Source organism: Neopelma chrysocephalum, unplaced genomic scaffold (assembly GCF_003984885.1).
Source record: "Neopelma chrysocephalum unplaced genomic scaffold, ASM398488v2 Primary Assembly neopelma1_24, whole genome shotgun sequence".
Taxonomy (NCBI): domain Eukaryota; kingdom Metazoa; phylum Chordata; class Aves; order Passeriformes; family Pipridae; genus Neopelma; species Neopelma chrysocephalum.
In genome coordinates, this window is record NW_020897693.1 from 6,477,748 (window position 1) to 6,489,982 (window position 12,235).

At 37.0% G+C, this 12,235-nt stretch overlaps 2 protein-coding genes across 5 annotated transcripts in view; both read right to left on the bottom strand.

Moving 5' to 3' along the window:
- The window catches only part of USH1C (USH1 protein network component harmonin), a 49,374-nt gene that overhangs the window by 12,624 nt on the left and 24,515 nt on the right, over positions 1-12,235 (bottom strand). For 3 of the 4 annotated variants that reach the window (XM_027701290.1, XM_027701276.1, XM_027701300.1), the window contains exon 15: positions 10,956-11,032. In XM_027701290.1, the coding sequence (XP_027557091.1) occupies positions 10,956-11,032 (77 nt within the window). The remainder of the gene's footprint in view (positions 1-10,955; positions 11,033-12,235) is intronic. The other variant, XM_027701284.1, reaches the window with a different exon arrangement.
- LOC113976270 (harmonin-like) lies at positions 1,197-10,942 on the bottom strand. The gene is made up of 6 exons (XM_027701312.1): positions 10,158-10,942; positions 7,835-7,987; positions 7,343-7,459; positions 4,966-5,214; positions 3,045-3,101; positions 1,197-1,532 (listed from the first exon to the last, which is right to left on the bottom strand). The coding sequence occupies exons 1-6, from the start codon at positions 10,293-10,295 to the stop codon at positions 1,386-1,388; spliced, it is 861 nt and encodes a 286-aa protein (XP_027557113.1). The 5' UTR covers positions 10,296-10,942; the 3' UTR covers positions 1,197-1,385.

Here is a 12,235-nt window from a genome sequence, read left to right on the forward strand (position 1 = left end):
TGCAAACTAGTTCACATATGCACACTTTTTCAAGAGCTAGATTATATTAACTGCAGATTATGACTTTACTCTGTTCATTCCTCCCCTGAGGAATTTCATATTGCTTAGAAATGCTGAATTACTGAACACAAACAAAATGAGAGCTTCAACTGAAGGAAACATTACACTGGAGGGATCTGAATTTATTTTTAGCTCATATACCTGCCTTCTCTTAAGCAACTTATAAAAACTGCTTTCATTTATCATTCAATCCATCTATAATACAGAAGTTTCAAGATGCCTATGGCAGTGGGAAAACAAGTTCCTATATATCACTTAAATTTGTTCAAAGTGTAACTGGGAAAATAAAGGAACAAGAGTATCTAAATTATTAAAGCAATAAATGACAAAAAAAATCCATTGTGCTTTAATGAAACACATCTAGGAATATTGTGCACATTATTTATTGTCAGAAATAGTAGAAGCTTCTAATTAAATAAATGAAATGCCATTGTGATGTTTTTCCACCACTTACTGTTTTGCTCATATAAATGTATATATATAGGCATGTCCACACACATGCATGTAACAAACACACAATTCCTTATGCAAACACCACAAGTCATGATGAATATCAAGAATAAATACTACTAATTGGTCCACCAGGTATTTTAGGTAAATTTTAAGGGCTGTCAGTTGGGAGTTATCACCTGTCAGAGCAGTATTTATCTTTTTTTTTTGTTCAGTAAGCCTTGGCTCACCCTCCCTCATATAGCACAATTCCCAGAAAATGAAACATGGTTGGTTCTAAAATGTTTAGCCTCTGAATTTTTTCTTCATTTACATTTGAAACAGAAGAGGAAATGAAAGAAGAAAAAGAATCTGATTGTGAGTCAACTTTGCAGTAACACTGCATGACCAGTATATTGGAGTCTGATATAACAACACACTTTTTTAGCTGGAAATGAAAAGATATATATGGATTTTATATATATATATATATGTGTGTGTGTATATTATGATAAATGATATAATGAGGTATATACCTACATTTCAAATGTGTTCATGACTATTTACGAAGGAAGAATACAGTTTAATTAAGTTTTATTATTTCATTTCTGACAAATGGATTCAGAACTTATAAAAAAATAAAAACAAGCATGTGAATAAATGAAAAATAAGATATAAAAATTCCAAGGCTATACACTGCTCTGGAATTATGCACCCTTGTACAAAACTGTCACTAAAAGTGGCTTTTAGATAATGGGAAAAATACAGAAAAAAACTCTCTTGTACTTACCATTACTGATCACTTGAAAACACGTGAATTTTAGTTAGCAAGAAATGAGACAAACATTGACTCTTTGAGGACATGTCAAAAACAACCCCCCAAAGTACTGGAGCACTCAGAAAAAGAATATCAAAGGGCTTACCAGGGCCTCTGATTTGATTGTTGGCCTGACCATAAAGTTTGGGTCAGGATGCAGCATAACTGGTTTAGAGACTATTGGTACCCCTGGGTGACGTTGGGTAGGTGGACTTGGAGCAAGTTGCTATGGAGTTAATTTAAGAAAATTACAATTCACAACATAATTTGTGCAAATCCATCACTTTATCAAGACACCTCAATTCAAACAGTTCATCATAATGAATTTAGCAACACGAATACAAGAAAAAGATTACAGAATTATTTTAACTAAGGCTTACAAAGTCAACAAACCAAAATATAATTTCTCTTGCATCCAAACAGTAACTTTGCCCCTAAATTCTGGCGTCACCAGCAAGATTATGGAAAAATCTCAGCCCTGCTTTTGGTATTTTTCCCATAAAGACAATGAACTGAGTGAGAAGCTACAGGAAAAAAAACCTGCTAAAGTTCAGTGCAAGAACACAGTGAACCCAAAATAAGATTTTAACTAATCCATGGCTAAATAGATTTTTTAAGATAAAAATCTCCAGGGTTGCAGCAAACAGCTTTCCATAAAGAATTTTAAGTTAACTTATCTTGACTTAATGGCAAGGGTTAGTTACACTAATTACCTGCCCCTGACTCCAGGAAGTACAGATACCAGAGGCATCTGAGACTCAATCATTCTGCACGTACTACCCGATCCTACACTTCTCACTCAGCCAAGACTCCCACTGACGTCAAGCAGAGCTTGATTCAAGAAAAGAGTTCAAAACTGAGCCCTGTGGGTTCAGTTTCTGACTTAACCCCAGCAACTCTTAACACACTTTTCTCAATGTTTCTCATAGGAAATGTGATGTATTCCAGATATCACTCATAGTACAAGCTGTATCCTCTGAAATTATTTACTTGCTTCCAGCAAATTGGTTAACCACTTTCATTTTTTTAATGGAGGAATTATTTTTTGGTGGTGGTTTTATTCCCCTGTATCCTTTTTAAAATAATTTTAAAAAAAGTTTGGAACCAGATATTTGAAAGTCCCTGTGGATATCCCTTAACTAATGTTGTTAAACACTGCAAAATATATTGTGTTGTTAAGCTTTCTGATCTTAGAAGAATCAAAATTGACAGGTTCACAGATACCAACTTGTTAAAGCCGCACTGGAACTGGATGATTTCTCCCCGAGTCACATAATTTAGCAACGGATTTTTCTACAATGCAGAATGGGGAAACCTGACATCTGGCCATCCTGACTTAAAATCAGTCCAAAGAGCTATCAAACAAATGTTGCTCCCTCTGAGATGAAACTTGCTTCTTAGGACACATAATATTTAAAATATAGATTTGTCCTAGATCCTTTTGCCTTGACAGAGGAACAAAGTACATGCTCCATGACATACAGACATTTAGAACATGCAAACATGGGCTGTATGTTGCTCAGCTGTTGAAACATGAAATCCTTGGACCGTTAGGAGTCACTTCCACTACTTGGTATTGGAAAGCTTCCAACACAGCAATGGAACCACAAACATAATTCCATGTGCTGAATTTCAAATAAATTAGCCATGCAGAGAGAAACCCTTGACACTTCCTTGACATTAGCATTACATGGGAAGTTCATAAAACCACAGTCATTATTAACAGTACGTGACATACCAGCGGATTGCTTGACACAGAAGATACTTTGCCGACGTGGGACGTGTTTCTTACAACCTAAATAGTAACAGACTTAATACTGGGTTCATATAAAGTGTAAAGCTTATAATAATTTTGAGAAACAGACCATTTATACCCGATATGTTAATAGTCAGTTGTCAAGAATGTATTTGACAGAATTTTATTCCTTTTCTCACGTATTTGTTTGAGCTGAATTGGAAATTAAATGATTTGGGGAAAAAACAAAAATGTAGCAACACAGAGATTTATCAGTTTGTATAATATTAGAAAAGTGAACTTATGAGACAACTACAGCTGTCTTATTTTTTGGCTTTAGCAGGCACAAACAGAAGATCTTTAATCCATGAAGTCACACAAATGCACTGCTTCTGCTTATCTGTGATGTTAAAAAGTGGCTTTGTAAAAAGTATCAAGGATAAATTGTCAGGCTTCTAATTTTTCTTCCATTTCTGAAGCCAGATTGGGAATACTGAGTTATCTACTTAAAAATAAAGCAGCTTTGCCTCAGTATTAATATTTCACTAAGAGCCTAGATATTTGCTCATATACAGTAATTATATTCAGGGAAAACTGACATTAATTTTGAAGGTAGGTTATTTGTTGTTACCTAATCTATTTTTCTTAACTATTAATTTCTTTTCTGTAACATATCTCACAGGGAAAAACTGCCAGAAGCACATATTGGAATATACTGGTGTGGGGTCAGATCCAGTATGGCAGTTCTTATGTTGCTTCTTCTATCCGAATATTTTCTATTAGCTTTAGAAGAGTGTATTTCTCCTCTCAATGTATTATTTTGTACATCTGTTTCCTTTCACATAATTTTTATTTTGCAAATAACTTGGGAAACCTGTTATCCATAAGAACATTTGATATTTCTGTTTCAGTGGATCTAGCATCTTGGCACTTCAAACATATAAAACCAGATTAAGCACTATCAGAGGTCCACTTAAGCTTACAAGAGATTCATGGTTTACATAAAAAATAATCTACTGGTTTCCTCCAAATAGTGATTAACTTGCATATCCTTCCCCACCCCAACCAGAACCATGCAAATATTATTTAGTAAACATGCAAAAAACCCAAAACCAGTCAGTCAATCCATGCAAAAACTGTGTAGCAAAGAAGTGACTGTATGGGATCCTCTTCTGCTCTTTGAAATAAATAAGAATCTTTTGCCACAAAAACAGGTATATGAATCTCACTACAGAGCTTAGCAAAGGGAATCATGATGAGATCTGGCACAAGATTTCATATATTTGATCCTTTTTTGAACTCAGATTGTAATAAAGAGAAAGTAACAGGATTTCTCAAAGAAATCCCCAACTCCTGTGTGTTCAACAAGTCAAACCAGATTACCAACTCTTGCTTCTTTATTTATTGGTAATTGATACTGTTTTGACCTTTTAGAAGTTTGACTTTCTGATTTTAAGTCAATTTTCCTTGTCCACTCTTCTCACCTAACAAAGCAATTTGATGACATATTTAAAACATTTTCATAAGTAATTTTCACTGCATGGATATTTTTCTCAAATTTAACAATGAATTAAATCCACTGCCTGCCACAGGTTTTTATTTTTTAAAATCCTTAAACATTCGAGGCCAAATTGTCTTTTTTTTAACCTACATATTCTGCCTAAGACATCTGCACGTGATAGGGTTACAGTGTATGGAGGCAGGAGAGCAAAGTCCTCTTGACTTAAATTTAAAAAATGTTAAAATAAAGCTACCTCTGGACTGCATTCACTACTAAAAAACTATGAAACCACCTCATTCTCTCTTGCAGCATTGCATATAGCAGATGGGTAGATCTAGTGGACAAGGTGGGTGATGGATCAGGGGCGGGAGGCACGCAGGGGAATGGTAAGGGCGCATGCATCCAAACAGATCATGAGGTCACCTGGGAAGCTGGTGTTACTGAGAGGGCTGGGCCTCTGGGAAGTGGAACATTTGAGGGAGGAAGTGGATGAGGTGGTGGTGCTGGAGTAACTGTGGGTGGCGGTGGCGGAGGTGGTGGCGCACGTTGTTTAGGCTTGTCAACTTCATCTAAGTTTATATCATCAAGATCTGTGGTGTGAAGCTGCAGGCCACCGGCAAAACGCCGCATTGACGTGGCAGAAGGTGAAGCAGAAGGACGTCCACTTGCCAACTATGTGCAACAGAAGAGAAATCTGCCTTAGCAGTTCTGCCTGCAACAGCTCTGAAGAAATTAGTGACCAATCCTAGAACACCATTCAGTCTAACTGCTCCTGCACAGGAAGATCTTGGCTTCTCCCACACAGAATATACACAAACGTTTTCTCTGAAAGGTTTTTTAAAAGCACTCCTTGGGATTCTAGTTTGAACAGAAGAAAATGACAGTAGCCTTGGCTGCTGGGGTAGGGGAGACAACAAAAGAACCCCCACAAAACCCCAATAATATGAAGTCTTCAGAAGGTAAAATCACAGGACAAATCACAGATAACACAACTCTTCTCTCTCTAGCTCTTACGAAGAGAAAGCAAGAATTACTGCTTGCAATGGTTATTATCTGAAAAGAAAGTAATCAAACACAGGCCCTGAAATTCTATGTCATTAAAAAAGGGAAAGGGGTTAATGTCATGTAAACATAACCACACATTAATACAAGAAAGGAAACTACGCTTAAGCAGCTATCAAAACAAAATTTTAGTGTGCTACGAAATTCAGATCCTCAAGGGGGTTGAGATCTTATAATTTATAATATCTCATAAATATTTTATCTCTTATAATATATGGATAATTAATCCATACCAGATCTATTGTGGGACTAACAAACTCCAGAGTTTGAACATGATGAGCAGCTCACCCCAAAAAATGAGGTTGTGTGTGTGTGGAGGAGGATTCTACGTGTGTTGTTAGAGTTGCTAAGATTTCTTTTAGCAGTTATCAAACTGAAATATTTAAGAAAATTCAGTCAATACTCCTTCATTTTGCTACTGTGTAGTCTCAACTGAGAAAATATTACATAGATGAACTGTCTGACAGACACGTTCTTCTTAGTCTAATACAACAACACTTCTCTCAAGTGGGTAATGCTGTTTACATTTTTTGGATCTCCTTATCTAACATAACACCTAGTACTGAAAAATAGGTATTCCTTTGGCAGAGGTCAAGAGATCTGGACTGCTCTTGCACCAAAGAAGCAGTTCATGTCTGTACTACCTAAATACTGTTCAGATGCATTTAACCCTTGGAAGCTCTCAGGTTTTGTATTTTATGTGAGTTTAACTGCTTGGGTAGTTTTGAAGAAAAATTGTAATAGAGCATTTATATATAATGTAATAGAAGAATAGATGGAGCAAATACAACACAGAATGCTTTTCTTAAATCTGGGTAGAGCTCTGAAAATACAAGTGTTTGTAATCTGTAATGTTCCTTCTTACTTTACAAGGTAAGGGGGACAAAGTTCTAGCAGAACATATGCAGCCAAGTTTAGGTATTAAGAGAACAGTCAGTATAATCATTCCAGTGTCCTAAAGGCCTGCACTGAAAAGCCACATGGATCTGAGCCTAAGGCTTTTTTCAGAGTTGCTCCACATTGACCTGAAGGAAATTCATGTGAGAGTGTTCCCCAAGGGTCCCTTTTGTGGTTACGATTTCTTGGGGATCCCACAGGAGTTCAGCAGATTGCAGTGTTCCTGTTGAAAGCAGATGTACTTGGAAAACAGCCAGAGCAGCAGGATGGTGGGAAAGCCTCTCTCCACATATAGAACTATCAGGCTCTAAGGCACAATCACTATCTGCAACTCCTCTAATTTAAGAGGACTATTTAAAGCACAAACCCAAACCCTAGTCTTTGGGAGTTTTTCATCTTTTTGTCATTTTCTTAACCTGTACCTTTATGTCAAGTAATACAAGGAAGCATCCAAGAGCTTGTCATCAATGATGATCTTATTTTCATAAGATACTAATACATATAGCTGGGTATTCTAGTCTCAGTTTTGTTATTGGTACCATGTCCCACCTAGCCCAAACAGCTCATGAGTCAATAAACTTAATTTTGTGGTGATATTATACTTAAAAACAAAATAAACCCAGTTCATTAAAATAATGTTTGAATCTTCATAAAATATAGAAACAGAAAGTGGTATAGATGGTAGTTCATCAATTACTGACTTTTTCCCCCCCTCTTAGAATGAAGGCTGAGGGGGAAAGATCAAGACAGATTTTTTTGCTGGTAAAAACCTGTTGCTTTTAGGATACAACTAGTGAATTATTTCGAGATCATGTAACATATGGAAAGGCCAGAATTTTACCTCAGGAGACTCATTCTCCACAGAGGAAATCTGCTCTAACCGTGTTTGACAAAGTCTTTCCACCCAGTGCTGCACCTTTTCCGATTCTTCCAGGTCCTCTCTTTCTGTCTCAGATACCTTAACCATAACAGCAGCGTGTAAGAAAAGGTTATAGGTATGGTCACAACACAAATATGTTTCACAAGCATGAAATGCCATTTAAGCTAGTTTTAAAAACAATAATGCTTTTGAGAATGATTCCCTATTTTGCCGTGTTTCATTACATTCATCACTACACGTGGACACTCACTAAGTGCAGAGTTATTTTGCCCTTGTTTGGGCAAAACCTGACTAGAAACAAGCAAACGTGGGAATAGAGTTTTGCAGTGAAACAACTTTTTAAACTTCATTGCCTTTTACATAATTAAACAAGTGTCCTGCTAAGATAATTCCACTAAAGATCCAGCTCATTTTTTTTCAATATAGTTTTGCACTTGATAGATCACAACATACCTCTTGCACAAGACGATTTATTTTCAGTTGTTTTTCTTTCTCCAACATTCCTTCTTTCTCTTTGGCAAGTTTTTGCTCAAACTCCATTTCCTTTTTATTCTTCTTCTGTTCACAAAAGCTATCACTTTTTGACTTCTTTTGTTCTTTCCCTTTCTGGGAAGTTTTTTTACAAAAATCGTTTACTAAAAACACCACAAACTTCACGCTTGGTACATGAGTGCCTGCCTTGAAAATTTAATTACAGTCAATGCAAGTATGGGGATGGTCTTTTAAAAGAAAATCTACAGTCCATTTACCTAGCAACTTGCAGGAAATGAAACTTTTTTGGAGGGCCTCTGCCCATTAACACAAGTTGGATGAGATCAGACAATTCAACTTTTTTTCTCCTCTGCAAGTTACAACTTTAGGGCACACAGGCCAACCACAAAACTTTGAATAAATCAAACAATTTTGGTTGGGTCTTGATTTGCAATCTCTGTTTTGGCATTTATATATATATATATATGTAAATGACCAATTGTTTTCAGGTGACAGACGCTCATGTATAGGTAGATAGTCTATGCAAAAACAGGTTCATGCATAAGTCCTCAAACCAGCACTGCATCCCTTAATAAAACTGAAACAAAGAATTATAAAGGAACGGCTTAGATCAGTTCAGAAACTGAATTGTTTCCAAGGAAGAATACTGCATCACAAAGACCATGTAGCTCCTACAAGTACTGGATAAAATCTACCCAGATGAGTTAGCTAATATAACACAAAGCAACTCCAAAATTCTAGATGTAGGGTGCAACCAAAGGGAAAAGGTGCATAGTCTTTTGAAGCCTCTGTTCCTGTTGATATTATTCACTAAAAAATTAGAAAATACATTTAGTACCATCTACTAAATGTAACATAAGGCAGATCAACCTGCTAGGTACCAATGTTTGAAAAATTACTGAACTCAAAGGCACACTAAGCAGTACACATGTCAAAGTCTTCCAGAAGATGAACATATATCAGACAATCTTAGCTGCCTTCACTGCATTCAGATACAACAGGATGATTCATCCTTTCCACCAATTTTCCCCATGGATTCAGTTTACTTCCTATTATAGATATTTTTAGTACAGAGTGAAATTTTGGTTTTAAAACAAAACAAAAAAAAATCATTAGCAATTTGGAGTAGGATGAAAATTCATCACTGCCAGATTTAAAAATATTTCTAAAAGCAAAAGACTAAAAATACATCTTCGGAAGTTTCTAGTGCACACTGTGTGTCAGAGTTCAACAGTAATTGTGTAAGGTCTTCATTACTATATGGAAAGGAATTTGTACATTCTGTAACCTATATTTGCAGCAACAATACAAAAGACCGCCTGTTTGTGCTAAGAGACTGAGTTTTCATAACATGCATCTAGAATTTTCAGATAGAAATCCTGACTGCACTGGTTTTTACACAGGTTACAGATCTATGGTGATTTACAGTCGCTAGCAATACAAAATGGCATTGGAGTGTACCATCTTTTCCTATTCTTTATTAAGAAGAAAGGCATATCCTGGCAACACAGAAGCTGAAAGTAATAGTCCTGAATGGTCAGGACTGACATCTGTCAGAAACAATCCTGACCTCCTCAGAAACCTTGAGTTCTCAGAAGATAAGCACAAGAAATCTTCATTTCAATTCTAGCACAGTTAATTACCAAAAAAACCAGACCAAAGCACACAGCACCATAGCAAACCCCCATAATATGGCTAACACACATTGAAAGAAATAAAGAGAATAAAGCAACAGCAAGAACAAATTATTATTTGAAACTCTCATAAAGTGAAATTGCAATACTTCAGCAGCATCTCTAGAGACAGAAAAATATTCTATCGCCTTAAAGATTGCTGAAGTTTTTTTGCTCACTCTATGAGATGCCCATGCCTAAGAGCCTTTTGCCTTCAGCACTTCTCCTACAGGGAAATTTGCAAAGGTGTAACTGGGAACTGAGTATTTGATTCCCACTTAATTTTTTTCTCTGTACTGTTTGGGGTTTTTATATACATGATTTCGAGGACTTTTGGAGAACACGAAGACATGCACTGCCTACCTGTAGTGAACACCTTCTGCAAAGTATTGACATAGAATTCCCTCTGCAGCTGGTAGAACTCAAAAGTCCAAAGCACTCAAAAGGACAAACTCCTAGACACGTGCAATCCAAATGCATCTTAATTTGTGCACATGTTAAAAGAAGAAGCATTTGACTATAAAGAATGCTTAGTAATAACAGAGAAGAAGAAAAATGGGGAATTCAAATTCAAACACACAGCAAGCACATTTACATATCACACTTTGTACCTTACGGATGGTGGGAAATTTTCCTTCATACCGATAAAACCATCCAAAAGCTAAAAAAGGTAAAGGAGAAGTCGTTTTTTGAAGAAAAGCCAAGGACTGGTTCATATGCAGATCAATCCGTGCTGACACATGTAACATTAAAATTTATTTGAAGGCGAAACACCAAAGGATTGCTATTACATGACAAGTTCTTAGTCAATTTGTTGTTAAATTGTGCCAGTACATTTAGTTATGTTTCCCTTATTTTAATGATACACATTTTATGTTAAACAAAGCAAATGCAACAAGTAAACTTCATACAGAACCACGCAGGCAATGCACTGCTAAGATTTCTATGGTCACAGTCCTACTTTACAGTAGTTTTAATAAACCCTCTTAAAATGAAACAGGTATTCAAACTCCTTCAAGCCTGTGGCAGGACACTGGCGTTTGAGGAGACAAGAAACACTCCATTTCCTAGGACAAAATATTTCAAGCCAAGTGCATAAATAATACAAAACATATTGCTAATTAAAAACATACAAAATAATCTTTTACCATACTTCTATATATATGAAACACTGATGACACACAGAGCTCACAATATAATCCACATTTCTGCAGGACTATTAGATTTAATACCAAGGTATGTTTAGAAAGCAATGACAGCAGCAGTGTCAAAACCTTTAATCATGTACCAAAGGAATTTTAGCCTAGGAAAACCAAATGCTTAGTTCAGTGTCAAGACTGACTGTCAGGAGGAAGTGAGACACAGGAAGAATCTGAATCAGGATAAGACGTTAAGGCTGAGTGGCAAACCTGTTTGTCCTGCTTCATGATCACTTCATCCATGTCATCTGTTTCAAGTTGGTCATGTGCAATTCCCTTTAAATCTACTAGAGAAACAAAGGAGGAAAAGAGTGAGGAGACAGAAGCGACAGTCTAACTGGAAGTTCCCATGAAATGAAAAAGAGATCAGCAACGTGTGATTAGAAGTTTCCATGAAATAAAAAAAATAGTAGCTAGTAACAAGATATTTTTCTACATAATTGAGGAGAGGAAAAAAAAGTAAGGTCCTGCTTGAATCAAATCAATTTCCCTCCTCCAACTCTGAAGAGCAGTGAGAATCTGCATGTGGATCATTACTCTGCTCTGTGATGAAGGTGGGTGCAGAGGCAGGCGGCTTTTCCTGTAACCAAACCATCAGCAGTTCTGGGATATGTGCCTTCAAAAAGAAGTATCAGCCTTCTACTGCACTGTCACTGGGGTGAATGCTACACAGAGAAAATGCTGTACTGAAGAGTCAGAAAACTAAATGGGTAGGAGATGGTTCCAGAAGAAACAATTCCCTATCTCAGTTTCTCTTCCATGAAAAGTTAAGTGACTTCAGTGAAGTCATACACAAAATAATATAATCACGTTAGGAATAGGCCCAGGTCTCCTGTAAACTACGCAACAAGCACTTTGCAGTTGGTGTTTTTTTGCAGTATTTTGCAGTATTTTTGCAGTATTTGCAGTTGTTTTTGCAGTACAATTTTAGCACGCTCTTCACATACTCTTTGTACATTCCCATGTAGCTTCTTAACTGCCAACTATGCTCTGCCTTAAATTCCTTCAGACAAGTAAGTCAGACTTACACTTCAGGGCAATTCTTCATGGGAAACTGCAGTGTACAAACAGAACCTCCTCAGTCTCTCAACTAATTCTGAAGCAAACTGCCCAGTGATATCAAATCCATTTTCAGGTTCACACGCTGGAGGAAATGGATGCCATCCAGAGGGACTTTGACAGGCTTGAGAAGTGGGCCTGTGTGAACCTCATGAAGTTCAGTAAGGCCAAGTGCAAGGTCCTGCATGTGGGTTGAGGCAACGCAAGCACAAATACAGACTGGGAGGAGAAAGGAAGGAGAGCACCCCTGAGAACTCCTCGGGGGTGCTGGTGGATGAGAAGCTCAATATGACCTGGCCAAGTGAGCTCACAACCCAGGAAACCAATCCTATCCTGGGCTGCATCCAAAGCAGCGTGGCCAGCAGGTTGAGGGAAGTGATTCTCCCCCTCTACTCCACTCTTGTGAGACCCCACCCAGAGTGCTGCATCCA